At 47.3% G+C, this 15,878-nt stretch overlaps 1 protein-coding gene across 1 annotated transcript; it reads left to right on the forward strand.

The window, feature by feature from the left end:
- The first annotated feature begins 8,553 nt into the window (after nucleotides 1–8,553).
- Nucleotides 8,554–15,309, forward strand: RHOV (ras homolog family member V). Its single transcript, XM_057404002.1, has 3 exons — nucleotides 8,554–8,769; nucleotides 12,109–12,167; nucleotides 12,480–15,309. The coding sequence occupies exons 1-3, from the start codon at nucleotides 8,574–8,576 to the stop codon at nucleotides 12,918–12,920; spliced, it is 696 nt and encodes a 231-aa protein (XP_057259985.1). The 5' UTR covers nucleotides 8,554–8,573; the 3' UTR covers nucleotides 12,921–15,309.
- The last annotated feature ends 569 nt before the right edge of the window (nucleotides 15,310–15,878 follow it).

A 15,878-nucleotide genomic window follows, 5' to 3' on the forward strand; every position in this document is an offset into this window, starting at 1 on the left:
GTGCCTGCCCCGCCGCGCACTGCGCCTGCGCTGCTGCCCCGCGTCTCTCCCTCAGGGGAAGGGGTCGCCCTTGTCAAGATGGCGGTGGGAGGGTGATGGGATTCGGCTCCGTCTTTAGTAGCAGCTCCGACCTTCCTGTCCCTAATAACACATTAAAGTCAGCATGTAGCTTTGCTTCCCGGTGTTGAGGTGCATGCAGCCACAGCAGGGCTGGCAGGCTCTTTGCATCTCTGGTGCCCGCAGGTTCTGCTCGCTACTGTGCTGTTGTGTGCAGCCATGCCCGCGATAACTGACCCTGTGAGTGTAGCAGCGTGCTGTAGTGGGATCGCTTAGTGGTGATAGCACTGCAAGCACGGTATTTGCTGCTGTATTTTTTGCAGTATTTTTAGGACAAGAGGTATCAGCCTCAGGCTGCACGGGGCGGGTGGTTGGGAGATTTGACGTAAGGATCAATTTCTTCGCTGAAAGGGTGGTCGGGCATTGGAGCAGGCACTGTCCTCGAAGGTGTTCAAACACTGTAGATGAGATGAGGCGCCCAGTGATACAGTTTAGTGGTGGACGTGGCAGTGCTAGGGGAACAGTTGGGCTGGATGATCTTACAGGTCTTCTCCAACCTACTATGACTGCAATCAAGAGTTGGCTGATTGAGCACTCCTGTACAAATTCCTGTGCTGCCACTTGTCTGTAGCCCTGCGTGGTACAATCTTGGCTTTATTGCTAAAATAATGCTTGTGGCACAGCAGATGGGGATAGAGCATAAGGCTGCCCATGAACTGTGCTAGATTTGCTCTGCAAGTTTCTTCCAGCTTTATACACTCTCTGGGCCCAGGTTATGTATCACTAAATAGTACTTAAAATCTGGGGTTTTCTTTTGTTCTGATATGCCAACAATTCTTCTTTATATTTTCACCGTCTAGCTTAAACTAGCAGAATTTATATAACAATGGCATTAACAAAAAGACTAATCTCTTATGCAACACTTCTGCTTTTCGTCATAGATAAAATTAATATAGATGTACATGTTTGTACTATATTACACTATGTACTGTATATTATATGTAAACTTCACAACACTTCCTTAAGGAACAGAGCAGTGTTGTCCCATAGTGTACAGCACAGTTTGCAACACACAGGGATCCATTACAAGACAGAGGAAGTCTCCCACCCTTAGCTTGCACCTCAGGTGGCGGTGGGGCACCACCAGTAGCAGTTTGCTCCTTCCTGCCCTTTTACAGGGCACTTCACCCCCATGCACAAGGGCTCCAGTCTGCGTTGCTCAGCCTCAAGCCTTCTCTTCAAGGCTGAGCTGGATACACAGGTCCCAGGCTAGCCGGGTTCTGGAGGCTCCCATGGTGTACTCCGCAGGGTCACCTCTGCCTGGCTCTTCCTGACTCAGCCTGCCTGCAAGCACTGGCAGGAGCCCAGCCCCAGCCTCTGCTGTTTGCCCTCCTCATGTGGCAGCTCTGAGCCAGACAACAAAACCACACTCTTTTGCTCTTCAATCATCTTGATCATTATAAACAGCAACTGTTCTCTTTCAGCTTCTCAAAAGATGCACACAAACTAATTAGGTTTAGGGTAATGAGGTAGGAAGGGACTTCCTGGGACTATCAGATCCAGTCTCCCACTCTTGTAGATACCACATCATATAGTTCTCTCTCTGTTCCTATCAAGCTGTATCTGAAAGCATGGGTATTTTTGACCCTGACCGCTCCAGTTCGTACCTGTTCCAAATATGGATTACTCTCCTGATTTCAAGCCCTGATTTCTAGTCTAACATACACTGTGGCTAGTCTGAAACCTTTTGTTCGTGTTCAAACACTGTCCTTTAGTGTACAGGACGTTTTAGAGCATTAATTCCCTTTGCAAAAATCATCACCAATTATAGCCCTCACTCAGATGAACCAAATCCAGGATTTACCAAACCAAGGAATTCTTGCTTTTTTCCTCTTAAAAATGGGAGACAGTTAATTTCCTGGAGCATCACTGCATCAGCGCAGCTTCACCTCTGTAATGGGGTGAGCATAGTTTGATCCCTCATTTCAGAGGACTCACCCTGTTGCCTTCAACAGTGATGCTTGTACATGTCTCTTTTAGGTCACAGTTTTAGCAGCAGAAGACTGAAGGGTTATTTGGTAAGGGGGAAATAAATTCTTTAAATGCATATGGAAAATCGGCTACCTTGAAATGCGTGCACAAATGCCTCACTGTCCAGCTCTGTGGGGTGTTTCTATTCAAAGCCTAGATCAGGACATATCTTTGTGATCTTGGTTGGGGAGAGAAGTTCTCTTTCTCATTCTGGCAGGTGTTACTGCCAGTTAGGGCTGATACCTCATGAGAAACCTGTGTCTGCTTTTAGTGTGGTTAAATTGGAAGCCAGAGTCTCACCTTATTTGGAAATGAAATATCAGCTAAAGCTAATCCAGGCCCACAGACCTGCTCCATCCATCTGCACTATCATCTGCTCTGATTATTTCATTTACAAACATGTGCAATAATTATACGCCAGTGCTGCATTCACAGATTTGGTATTCTGAAAAGCAGGGCAGAGTAAGGGTTGCAGGCAGAAGATTTACGAGCTCTTTGATTCACCAGGAATGCATGGAGAATCAGATGATTACATTTGATGTGTAAGTCTAGTGGTGTAAGTCTGTAAGAGGGACTTGTGGGAGAGAATGGAGTGAGTGATTTTGGTGATATGCTTGGATTAGAAACTTAAATTCTGGTCTTTTATTTTTGAGTAACTGTGGTCACGCAGTAATTTTGGCTTAAACAGTTACCATTTTCTTCAAGTTATGGACACAGCTCTAAACATCTGGATGCTGTATGGCATGCTAATCTCCTCAACTGCCTTGAGGAACCGATTCTAGATAATGGTATTGACAAACATGTACTGTGTCCAAGGTCCAGATTCCCAGCAGATAAAGCCTGTCTAAATCTGGGCTCCCACAACACTGCCTCTGTCATTTCTGGCTCTCCCGTCTGGCCCACAATTTGTGCCAGTATTACTGCATGTATGACTGCAGAGTGAGCTAGTTCATTGCCCCACAGCAAATGGCTTTGTGATCCACAATCTAAACACAAGTGCTGCTGCAGAAGAGAGGGCAGGAAGACATGGCTGTGGGAAGACTTAAGGGCAGAACACAGCTCAGATTTAAATGACTTAAACTGCCCCCAAGATAACATAGTGACAGTTATAACTTGAATTATACCCTGGACTTCTTCACAGATTTCCACTACAGACGTGGTACTGATCATCACTCACTGGATATAGAACATTCCTTCATTGTGATCAACATAAAAATTACATTGCATTCATAAAAGCTGTAGGCAAATAGGTGTATTTCCCCAAACACAACAGCCTACATAAGTTACCAACAAAGATGCTGGCCATCAGGCAGGCTACAGACTCTCAGACAACCCTGTAACCTACTTCCCAAGAGTGACACTTCCCCAGTGACACAGTCTTTGAGTGACCACTTGAATTCTATATCCAACTTTACAGCCATGGCTGTGTACGCATGGGTATCACAAGTTACCCATGAGAACCTGAACTGGAACCTTCATGGGAAGCCATATAACAGTTATAATTTATACTGGAGGAGAGCAAAGCTTGAAAGAGTTTGCTGGAGCTCAATTCATTAGCCATTAGCCCACCTCCTAAGCTTCATACTCATTGTCAGAAGCAGACTTCCTGCAGACCAGCGAACCCTGGGTGGAACCATATTATGCCAGAGCAGCACTCACAGACCTGCATACCACAGCTCCTCTGACATCTACAGAAGTTTTCCCACATGGGAGCTATCAAGGTCTGTTGATGCTACACGTACACTCCAGAGCATGCTGCCCTTCGGAAGCAAACAGTGCCCTCATAGAAACTCTACAGGTGCACTCCATCACTCCTGGAATAGGCATACAAACACCATAGGGAAAGGACAAAACCAAGCTTTTGCAGTGACAAAACCTTTTTCCCACCACCAGCACCCTGTGGCTAATCCCTCAGTTCTGATCCTCAGGGGAGATCTACGGATGATAAGCTTGAGAGCTGAAACTGATAACTTGGTGGAGACAGTGGTTTGACAGTGTTTTATGGTTTTCCTAGGGATCCCTCTTCAGCCCAGCCCCTCACTGTTAGGTGTTAACTGCCTGCCTTTCACAAGGGGAAAATGTACCTTATCACCTTCCTCTTGCTAATTCCCCTCGTCATTCTAGTCAAGTGTTAACTCCTCTTTTTGTGTGAAGTGTCTTAACTGAGTGACATAAATTCAGCTCAGAGCATTGTCTCCCAGCCTATCCTTAGTCTTAAATTTGCTGTTTCTGTTTCAGATTTAAAGAAAGGGCTTTGAGTGCCTTAAACCGTGCCCATTTTCCCACATTTTTGAGTTGATTTATTAAAAGATGTACTTTCTCCAGCAGATGGCAACATACTTCTAAAGTATTTATAGAACATCGGAGAGGTAGAACTCCTTCCTGTACAAGTCAGATAGGAGATAAATTTGCCTTTGAGAAAGGGGCCGAGTACAACAGAGGTGCCTATCTTTCCTTGGACCATTCACAAATACATTGTCTATGCTAGTGGCATTGTCATTTCATTTAAACTTATTATTCCGGTATCTTAAAATGCACTATAATGTTGTTGTAGCTTTTTGCCTCTGCATTTTAACTAGAGTGGCTATGAACGGATGAGCCAGAACATCCCTGTGCATCCCTCATGGCGTTGCTTTTATTTCCAAGGAGCAATAAGGTAGTTCAGAGACCAGGATAGCGAGAGCTGTATTCTCACATTATTTCTCCTCCTTTTGTAATTTTTCTAAATGGCATTTCAAAATCACACATCCCCAGTGCGCACCAGAAATACCCATTAGGTGCTATAGAATCAGCAATAAAGGATTTTTATTGCTGTGGACTCAGAAACTATGGAGCCCCTATCAATCAGGAGCTCCATATGGCAAAGCAAATACAAGGATCTTTCTTCCACTGATTATAGCTGTCGTAATTTTTCTGTAAACAGCCAAAACCTGATTTTCCACTGACTTGTGCGATGTGGATGTTTCTGCCTCTGCAAGATTGGTAGAAAATGATACGAAGAAGCACTTGAGATCACTTCCTGCAGGTTGCAGTGACTATGACTAGAGCAGGCACACCGCAAGGGAAACCACTCAGCTCTGGGCTTCACCCTTTTGTCTGTCACTTCTTTTAAGTGGTAATTATGCTTGATTTTTTCCCAGGGTGGATGCACACTCAGGTGCATGACAAAACCCCGGGTGACTCAGCACTGCTTGTCTCATTGCTGGTGATGATGAAGGCAACTGGCCAGGTAGTGTCTGATTCATTACTTCTTCAGCTTATCTCTTGGCATCACGGGATCTGGTTTGCTCTGGCACCTGTATTGAAGTGTAGCCCCTCTCTCAGTCTAGATCCCCTCTCTCATGTCATACTGGTGTGATGACATTGTCGCCTGTTCTTATCATCCCTCCGTTTCTCATTGTTTCCTGTTTCTCAAACATAGCCCTGTGAAAGGATTCAGAAATGTGATCCCAGGGCATCGTTTGCAAAGGGAGTGCATTGACACAGGCAGCCCACTTGTAGGTAAAGCTGAAGGCTGGGTTTGCTCGCTACCGTGTTAGGAGAAGCTGATAAATTTTCCTCTCTCCCTTAGTAAGAAGGGAGCCTGCTCTCTTTTAAAACAGAGGTCTGGCAACTCCCACACTTGCAATGCTTCTTCTGAGGCGATGCGAGTACTTCAGTAGGCCTTGCAAAAGACTATGATAGTGGCTCCCACTCCATGACTTTCAGGCAGACTCAGACTGGGCTGTAGCCACACATCATGTGGAGTTACAAATGAGATCAGCCAGGGAGGCAGAAGGCGGTGTTGCCAGTGGTGCAGTATTGCTCAGGAGCCAGTGAAAGTCAGGATCACTTTCAGCAAAAAATCCCAGCAGCACAATTTCCTAATATTGTAACTGCACTTTGGAGGGGAAATTACATGGAATAATTTGAGCTGATCATAGCTTTGCCCCCACCACAAGGGACAAGCCCTAGTTTCCTCCTCATCCGAATTGGCTTAGTTACTGGTTTTAACTTGACCCATCGGTGGCCTCTGTCACAGCTCCAGTGAGAAAGTGGCTGTAATTAATAGAAATGGGCAGAAATTAATAGAAACAGGCAGAAAAAGGATGTGTCTTCTTCTACATAACTGTGCTTTTAAAATAATGGGACTTTGTACAGAAACATAAGGTTTATTTGGTGGTGACAATCACACACTGCCAAATACACAAATTTATTTCCACTGTAATTCACTGTGTACTGTAACAGCACAGCTTTTCTATTTAATTTAAGAAGCTACATATGATAGTGCAGCCCAGTTGAATAGCAGCTGAACACTCACAGTACCTGAAATCTACATTTGGTCTGCCTGAAAGGAGTTTGATCTTCTGCACTTAATTCCCAGTGGATGGGAATTCACTTCAGGAAGAATACCACCATAATTGCTACTAATTATAATCCCTGAGAGAGAGGCCAAGACTCTGCATTTCCCACTCAGGCAGAAAGCTGATTTTGGCAGAAGAGCATGTAGTGCAGTGAGTCTCTCTGCTGGACCTGCTACCTACATGTGTCCCTGCAGATGTCAGTTCAGCAGCTCTAGGTATGCAATGGACTTTCACTGCAAAACCCCCTCAAAACTGCACAAAAACCTTGCAAAGCCAAATGTTTGACTCCTCGCTGTGTTGTGAAATGAAACCTGCATCTTCTGAGCTGCCAGGAGCAAGGCAAGACCTGAGAAACGAACCCGTGGGAGCCGCGCTGTTTGTTTGCTTAATCGCTTAGTTTAAATATAGATTAAAAATCACTTAAGCTCATCCACAAGTTAAGTGTGTGTCAACCAACAGCTGTCAGGAACTGCAAGGAAAAAAAATAACATAGTCACAGAAGGAAGAGATTTTAGGAAAGGGATAAAAGAAAAAGAGATTCAGTCCTTGGTGTAGGGCACCAGTGTATCTTCTTAACGAGTCACGCCTAAGTAAACAGCATCTAGAAAACAAGAGCTGCCAGCTTCTCTTCGTCTCTTCCCCCTTGCTTACAGTGAACAATTTGGTGAATAATCCCTCATTTATATTCGTTTCTTCCGATGAAATGGAAATGTCATAGTTCACAGAATGTCAGCCTGAAAACGCATTGAGAAACCTCAGCGAGATGCTCTCCTGCTGTGCTGCTCACCCGGCTGCGGTGCAGCGTGTCCTCGCCAGGCCCCTCAGAGGCACAGCCACACCTCGCACATTAAGGAGTATCGCCTGTCCCAGCGCTTTCTGCCTCTTCTGGACCAGTTCGGCTGTCGCCCGGCTCTGAACCACTGGAAAAAGCCAGTCTCATGCAAGCCAGTCGCTTGAGTTAGGAGCCACACACTGCAGCAAGACTGGCACATGTTTTAGCAGCAGTATAGTTTATAATACCATCCCCCATCTTTTGTAGCTATAGAAATTTAAGGTTGTGCCAGTAAAAACACAGAAAAGGTTAATTAAAGCAAACTGCTAGAGAAAACTGCAGAGAAAAAAAACCACCTTGCTGTTCCCAGGAAGCTTGTCTCCAAAGAGTGGACATGCTTTCTCCAGCCAAGACTCTTGAGCCTGAGGGGTTGGAGTGCTTGTGGCCTTCTGTCAACCATGGGAAAAAGCATTTTAGGCTGTGCCTGACCTAAAGATGGCTTCTCCAGTTTAGCATTAATAGAAGTGCAACATCTGGGGAGCTTCTTAGCGTGGATGCAAACCACAGTGAGACACACTCGGGAACTGCTAATCAATGGCTCTTTGCAGCATGAGCTTGCCTAGTGCAGACAGATCTCCTTTGCTGAGAGCACAAGGAAGGACATCATGTAGCTGAATTGGGGGCACTCATCATGGCTGGAGTTCAGCTCCTCCATTAGGAAACAGCTCCACTTTCAAAGCTGGTGTTGCAATGATCGGTCTTGTCCTCATTAATACTTTCCCTCTAGTGTTTTCAATTACTTGGCAGTGTTACACTGGGGTGCAGTGGTTGCTGTGATAGCGTGGTCACATCTCTCCTTTTAAGTGGTGTGCTCCCACTCTTCTGTTTGTTTAGTCGTACTGCTTTAGCCAGTGAGCTCCTCAGGGCAGGGAAACATAAATAAAAAGGAAATAATTGCATCAGTGCTGCTTCTTTTGATAAGGGGGGGAGCGCGGTGACGGGAGGGGATGTGCACGGATGGACCTGTGCACAGCACGGAGCACGGCCTGCCTCCTGCCGGGATGCCGGGAGCAGGCGCTGCTCGGGGACGGGTGCACCCCGGGAGGAGGTGGCCGAGCCGGGGCGGGCAGTGCCAGGCTCCCTCCCGTTGGGGCGGTCCGGGGCGGGCCTAGGGAAATGGAGCGGGTTTTGGGCGCGGGGCGGCAGGTGTAGCGATGAGCAGCGGTGCTGGGCGGGCTGGAGCGCTTGGTCCCGCACTGCAGCCCCGACAACAGCCCCGACAGCAGCGCGCCCGCCCGGGCATGGCATTGGCCCCGCCGCGCCGCTCCCCGCGCTGAGACCCCGGACCCACCGCTACCGGTACCGGTGCGATGCCGCCTCAGGAGCTCCTGGACTACTCGCCCGCCCTGCGGAGACACAGCCCCCCCCGGGGCAGCGGCCCGGAGCTGGGCATCAAGTGCGTGCTGGTGGGCGATGGCGCCGTGGGCAAGACCAGCCTGGTCGTCAGCTACACCACCAACGGGTACCCCGACGAGTACCAGCCCACCGCGCTCGACACCTTCTCCGGTAGGCGCCCGGCGGGGCGAGGCGCAGTGATGCCGGTAGCCGGCGGCAGGGGGTCCGGTGGGGCGGGCAGCGCCCGGTGTCGGTGAGGGTGGAGGGTGGGCACAGCCCGAGACATAGAGCCCCGCAGTCCGCACCAGCGCTCAGATGTTCAGTGCACTTACCGGGTGGGAGTGCTGCGTTTGTGTGTCAACGGGGCATGGAATGGTTTGTGTTGGAAGGGACCTTAAAGTTCATCCAGTTCCAACCCCCTGCCACCGGCAGGGACACCTTCCACTAGTGCAGGGTGCTCCAAGCCTCGTCCAACCTGGCCTTGAGCACTGCCAGGGATGGGGCATCCACAGCTTCCCTGTCAAGTTGGCTTGAGAGTGCTGTGAAACTGAACACCTTCCTGGTCTTGTGGTGTTATTATGACTGAAGAGAAGTGGGCTGATTTTTGTTAGTGTTGGGGTTTTTTAGCTTCAGAAATATCACAGCATTGCACTGTAGACTTTCTACCTTCAACTGGTACTCAGAAAAACATCCTTTTCCCCACATGTCCTAATGTGGCTAATGAAGTTAGCATTGAACAGAACTTCCAAAAAAGTTGAAGAGCTTTAAGTCTGGCTAGAATTCCCCTCCCTATTAGTTGATGAGCTCTCATTAGTCTCCAGTTTTGTAAATGCTATCTTTGTTCTCCTTCCCCTCTTTGGGCTCCAATTTCTAGTATAAACCCCTGGAAATTACAAAGCCCTTTGAAAGATTTCTGATCTTCATTTGCTATGAAGAAACACAACAGTATATGACAGTATAGATCGGTAGATTACAGATGGGCTCAGGTCAGACCAGGAACGAGACATCGCATGTGTCATAGTCTCATGGGTTCTTAGAGGGAGTGTTCTGTTTGTCTGAATGTCCCCCCAGTTGCTCACTCTTGCACTGGGAATTGATTTGCCTTGACACTCGCCAAGCTCTCATGCTGTCACTTGAAGGAAATGACCAGGGAACATCCTGCTGTTCAAGGTCCAGCAGCCCTTTGGGAACAGATGTAAGGAGCTCTTGAGTCCTCCAAGGGAAGGGTTACTGCTCTCTCTGCTCCTTTCACATTGATGTGTATGGTTTGGGCTAAAAGAAGCTTGAAATTACTGTAGATTAGCCTCCACACTCTCTGAAAGGGTAAACCCATAATAAAACAACCCAGGAAGGTGGAGGCAGCAGGAGTTCCGAGACTGCCCGATTAGTGGTAAGTAATTTGAAGAGGGTTTAGCTCCACTCTCAATGTCCAGGTACCAGTCCTGACTTCCAGAGGTGCATAGGATTTGCAACTGATAGAAATAAAAACCATTAAAAATGGGTCTCTGAGGTTCACTTTCTGCTTATTGGGAGAACAGAGACTTTTCCCTTCCCACCTCTACTCTTAAGCTGGATAACCTTGAAGAAAATCCCTCCCTTGATTCACAAATTACAGTTCAGGATCCATTTCAGAAACTTCAGCCCAATTCCCTCCACTCTTAGGGAATACCTGCAGCTACCAAGAGAACTGAGCAGTTCACATCTTAACCTTATTCCTGGTTTGGGGATGGTAATTCCAAGGGTAAGACAGGAGAAAGCCTCGCATTATGAGGAGAACAGGTCTGGGACTGTGACCCAGCCACATCTTTCTGGGTGCTACCTCCTGCTGGATGTCCCTGGCAAGTAGAGCAGCCTTGAGTGAAACATGTACCTGGTGACCTTTCTCCACCAGGCTATCCTGTTCTGCCAGCCCTGTGCTGTTGTACCGAAATCCAGCCTCATCCCCAGGGTGTGGACCTCCTGAGGGTGGTGTGTGGAGGGCTGTTGCTAGCGTAGCTGAGGCTTGCAGCAGATAGAGCAAAACTTTGTGCAAGTGCTGGAGCAGCAGGTAATACATGTGGTGCCTTTCTTCTGAAGACGGTGCAGAGATGCTAATTCCTTCTCTCGGTGCACTTGTGAGACAGAAGAAACCAGATACTAGAAAGGCAAATGCCCAGTGGCTTGAAGATCAAGTCAGGATCTAGCAGGTTCTTTGATGAGGAACAGGTTTCTCTTCCTCCTCTGGGGAAGATATGGTAACATCCCAACTGTTTCCCAGTCACAAGGAAGCACTGACTTTCAGCTGTGCTGCAGCGAGGAGTGGCCCTGTGCTGGACGCACCCATCCCTTCCTTTCTCCTTGTCTCAGTCTCCCACCAAACTTCAGTTCATCTTTCACCTGTATTTCTTTCCTTCTCCCCAGAGTGCTTTCAGGGAGGAGGCTTTCCTCAGGAGCTTTTGTTAAACTCTCCAAGTCAGTTGTTTCTATCACTTTTCTCACCTGAATAATTGTTTTAAGAATCACAAAGAGATTGAGCCTGCTTTTGTTTTGGGTCTTTTTTTTTCCCTGTTGTTTAAACAAAAAGGACAATAAAGCCTCCTCCTTGTGCACAGCAGTGGAGTTTAGCTAGCTCATGTTAAGTGCCAGCCATTGTCACCAAACTTAGCCAGGATGCCCACCTCTATTCCTCAGAGCTCAGCCCCATCCACCTTGTTCAAGTGCTTTCCAGCTCCCCCAGCCCTCTTCTCGTTTTCCTCAGTCCCTAGCAAGTCTCTGGGGTGTCTGTGAACTTAGACATCTAACAGTTTCATTCCAGATTTCCATCAGAGGTCCTGCCAGCCCTCATTCTGAGTCAGCTGATACCACATGAAGGCTTAGTGTGATTAGGGAGTGAAATGAGAGCAGACCTTACCTGTGTAACTCAGCAGTTTTCCAGCGTGGGGATAGTCTCTGAAGGGGATTTCACTCATCACTGTTTCCTCTTTCCTTTATAGCTTCTTCATTTCCAAGTTGGGTTTGGGTCTTGCTTTTCTTTAGCTAGGGCACTCACAGAAACACTTATATATATAAATTCAGCCAAATTTCTGTCCTGGATGGGACAAATCTCCAGTAGCGTGTGTAATGGAGACCTATTTGAGCTTCTACCCTTGGTCAAGAAGATAGGAGCATATGTGCTTTCTTGGATTGTGGAAGAAGAACAGCAAATTGTTCTCAGGGCACTCTTTGACTGAGGGCTCTTCTTCCCTGGAGAAGCAGTTGTCCAGTAATATGAAACTATAGAAGAGCCCAAACCACCTGAGGGCTAAGCAAATCAGAAAGTCTGTTGAGGGTCTTTTAATGTTCCCAGTGCAACCTTCAGCTGTTTCAGTAAGGTTTGGGAGGATGCTCAGTGAGGAGGGCAGACTTGAGTGACTTCAGGGAGTCTGTTCAGTGGGATACAAACCAGAGTGCTCTGGGGAAAAGCCTGTATGAATGTATGTGTGTGAGCTGGGCAAATCTCTCAGACTCATCCTTACTCTCTTTCTGCTACAGTGCAAGTCCTGGTGGATGGAGCCCCAGTCCGGATCCAGCTGTGGGACACTGCTGGACAGGTAAGCTCTACCAATAGCTGTCATCTCTGCTCCTGTGGGAGAGGGACTGTTAGCAGGCTTTTCAGGAAGGCAGTATTTAACTGGGAAGGAAGGAAGGCAATGCACTAGTCCAGCTTTAGCCATTTGCTGATGTGGCAGTCACAGAGTGGTGAATGTGTCTGAAACTTGTGTCTGAACCATGGCATGGCCAAGTCAGCACAATGAGGGAGTTGCTGTCTTATCTAATGTGTGGAAAAGACGCTGCAGCATCGTGCTGTTAGGAGATCAGTCCAGTAAAGACTTTTTTCTTTCCCCTCCTTCCATTTCCTACAGGAGGACTTTGACTGTTTGCGCTCGCTTTGTTACCCTGACACCGACGTCTTCCTTGTCTGCTTCAGCGTGGTAAATCCAAGCTCCTTTCAGAACATTACTGAGAAATGGATCCCTGAGATACGAACTCACAACCCCCGGGCACCAGTGCTGCTAGTGGGGACACAGGCAGACTTGCGGGACGATGTCAATGTCCTCATCAGCCTGGATCGCTACCATGTGAAGCCTGTGCCCCGGCCTCAGGCAGAAGGTCTAGCTGATAAAATCCGGGCTGAAGCCTACCTGGAATGCTCAGCACTGACTCAGAAGAACCTCAAAGAAGTTTTTGACATGGCCATTGTCAGTGGTGTTGAGCACAAAGCACGGCAGGAAAAGAAGATGACTGCCAAAGGTATCAAAACTCTCTCCAAGTGCCGCTGGAAGAAGTTTTTCTGCTTTGTCTGAAGCTGCTTTGGGGAGGGGAAGAAACACCTATGCCAGTATTGGCTCTGCACCTTCTTGGAGGGACTGCTCCTATGGCCCCAGTGAGGAGGGTATGATAAGCTGCTGGGCTTGGAAACCTGGCTCTTGCTGGGTTACAGTATCAGATGCCTAGGAGACACTAACTGGATTTCCATTGTGCTGGGATGTGGAATGGTCCAGGCAGCTATAAGTACCTGCTGGACATGTCTGTAGTGTCCCAGACTAATGGGAGCCTTTCATACATCACAACTCAGTACCCCAGAACAGGCAGGTTCCTTACATTGTTCAGAATTACCAGTTTTCTGTCTGAGGCTATCACACAGAGTTCTGATGCAGCAAAATAAACGTGAGGGACTTGTGAAGTCTGCCTATGTTTTGGCTGATTTACAGGCTTGGGAGAGAGTAGTGCAGTGGCAGTTACAGGCAACTGCCAAGTGATCAGACATGGGCTGCAGAGTTTGTAATGAGAGATTTGGGATCCCCCCTCTGATTCTGCTTGCCAAGATAGGTACAAGTCATTGGGCTGTGAAAAAGCAGCGCTCACTCTTAAAGGCCCTGTGTTGTGAGCTCCCTTGAGAAGGTTTTCCCATATAAAAGCCATTAGCAGGCACTGGGAGCTACAGTAATTCTTTAAGCAAAATACTCTCTGAGAGGATTCTGTAGTCCATTGGATGCCAGTGCTATAGTCCTGTCTGTAGAGGCAGTCATGAACTTGGGGACCTATTTTGAAAGGCCTTGTGTGTGTGTGTGGTGTTTGGAAAGAAAGAACAGTTAAGGAACAGTGATGAGTGGCTCTCTCTGTCTAGCAGAGACAAAACCGTCAGCAAAGGGTTTATAACAGTACCAAGGGGTGAAAGGTGGATGGAGAGCCATGCATGTAATGTGAGAAGAATGTAATGAGAGAAGGAAAAAAAGGGAGGGAATAAAAAGGGAAAAGAGAGATGGAAGGAAGAAAGGGAGATGGAGAAGGAAAGAAGAATGAACATTGTTAAATGAAAGTTGTGATTCTACTTAGTTGAGATGCTAATATTCAGGGAATCTTGCAGGGACCTGAAAATTTGCTCATGATCCCAATTTCAAAGTAATGTTGTCCATACATTAAGTTCTGAATCAGAAGGAGGGGGTTGTAATGAGAAAGTTTCTCTTGGTCAGTAAACCCCTCAATTTCAGATCTATGCAGGAGAACAGAATGTACTTTGTACGGTTCTTCCTAAGGCTGCAGAACAGGAATGAAGGGCTCAGGGCTTCTTTCCATTGTGCTTCCCTTTCTTAAAAGTCACTGTTTGATCTGTTGAAATCAAAAGCAAAGGAAATCCATAAAGTTGCTGCCAGAGGAAAACATTCACTATGTTTGCTCTGTTCCGCTCTCACCTGTTTCCCATGGGATTCATTTCCCAGTGGGTCTTTTCACATTTTATTACAGAACTTGCATCAATTTCTCAAACTTCTTTCACAGAGACATTTTGTTCTGGTTTATGTAGCAGAGAGCATGACAGGTCTGTCAGCCAATGCTTTCAATACTCGGGGTGTTCTCTGCATCTGGCCATGGCCCATCACTTTGGGAACACTCTGGAGAAGGTGACATAGCTGTGGATTGTTTGCCCTGCACCAAAAGCAAGCATTCCTGAGCTAGTGGGCCTGTGAAAAGAAAACAAAGTAATGCAGTATGGTTCTGGATACAAACAAATGCCTGCAACTGTCTCACAACCATTTCCCTTTGTGGTGCAGCTCATGTAGTTCCTAGGACATGAGACAAGCTTGCTGTCTGCATGGGCAGTATCACAGTGTGAAAGAGGAGGGCAGGTCTTGTAAAGGGAAGTAGCTCACAGCCTTGGAGCTGCTTGTAGGGTGGAGCCTAGAGACCTGGAAAGGATGGTGTGGCAAAAAGAGCTGAATGTTGAGTCCCCCAGCTGAAATGCCGTCAGTGAGGGTTCAGTGAGGAGTCCCAAGAGATGGGGAGTACACAGGTGGTAGCTAGAAGTGACAGGTGTGTCCTACACACCTATAACAGGACATCACTTACAGGGCTCTCACTCAGCAGTGCATCCCTACATGTATTTCTTACCTGGACAGGCACCTTTGCTGTATCACTAGTTCAGTTTGTCTGTTGGGTCTTTATGCATTTCTTTAGCCTTTGAGACCGGCGGCTGTGGTGTGGCCTGCAAAGGAGCACATCATACCCCTATGGAGCAGCTCCATGGGTGGGAAGAACACCAGCCTTCCTTCTGCTGAGGAGAGCAAGGGTTGTGCTGCAGTAGCTTGGTATGAAACAGGGATTATTTCATTCTGGAAAAGAAACAGAGAGCTGCTTTCTTCCTCTGCGATTGTGTCTAATATTTGTTCAAATAAATTCTTTTTTTAATGTCCATAATTTGTGTTTGGAATTTTTAAATTGCAATGAGTGCAAAACAACCTGGGCTTTAAGATTCAGAAGGAGTTACTCCATTTTACTGACACTGGTATACAAGAGAAATTGCCCCACTTTTCCCTCTATGTCCTAACCCCCACTAGCAATGGTAAAAATCCTCTCATAGCTGAAACCTTCCAAGATCCACCTATTGCCTCAGTTCATTTTCCAGTCCCTCAGCAGCTGCTCAGGGTGGAGGCTGCCGAGGGGGATGGAGCAGCAAACACGCAATGCTTTCAGTGCCTCTCCCCAGAAGCAACCATCCAGGGACCAGCCAGGAGGCCCTCCCAACACTCACTGAGACAAGCCCATGTAGGGTTTGCATTTGGAACATTAATAACAGCATGCTGCTCTGTCATTAGGCCGGTGAGTAATTCAGGGACCAGCTTTATTCAACTTACCTTAGTAGTTAAAACTGCTCAAGTGCAGGAAAAATCTGTCTGTGCCACATAGGGCACAAAGGCTCTATCTAGGACAGCTCACAGGACATCCTTTCAGCCCTATCATCAGCACTACAGGTAGGTTGGGTCTCC

The sequence above is a fragment of the Pezoporus wallicus genome, unplaced genomic scaffold (assembly GCF_028554395.1).
Source record: "Pezoporus wallicus isolate ANWC-B61680 ecotype Strahan unplaced genomic scaffold, APGP_CSIRO_Pwel_v1 contig_8673, whole genome shotgun sequence".
Lineage (NCBI taxonomy): Eukaryota > Metazoa > Chordata > Aves > Psittaciformes > Psittacidae > Pezoporus > Pezoporus wallicus.

Bases quoted from the DNA above. Each gene is read 5' to 3' on its own strand.
- RHOV (XM_057404002.1), top strand. From the start codon at position 8,574: ATGCCGCCTCAGGAGCTCCTGGACTACTCGCCCGCCCTGCGGAGACAC. The intron at 8,770-12,108 runs GTAGGCGCCCGG...TTTCTGCTACAG, and splicing joins CGCGCTCGACACCTTCTCCG to TGCAAGTCCTGGTGGATGGA. The intron at 12,168-12,479 runs GTAAGCTCTACC...CATTTCCTACAG, and splicing joins TGTGGGACACTGCTGGACAG to GAGGACTTTGACTGTTTGCG.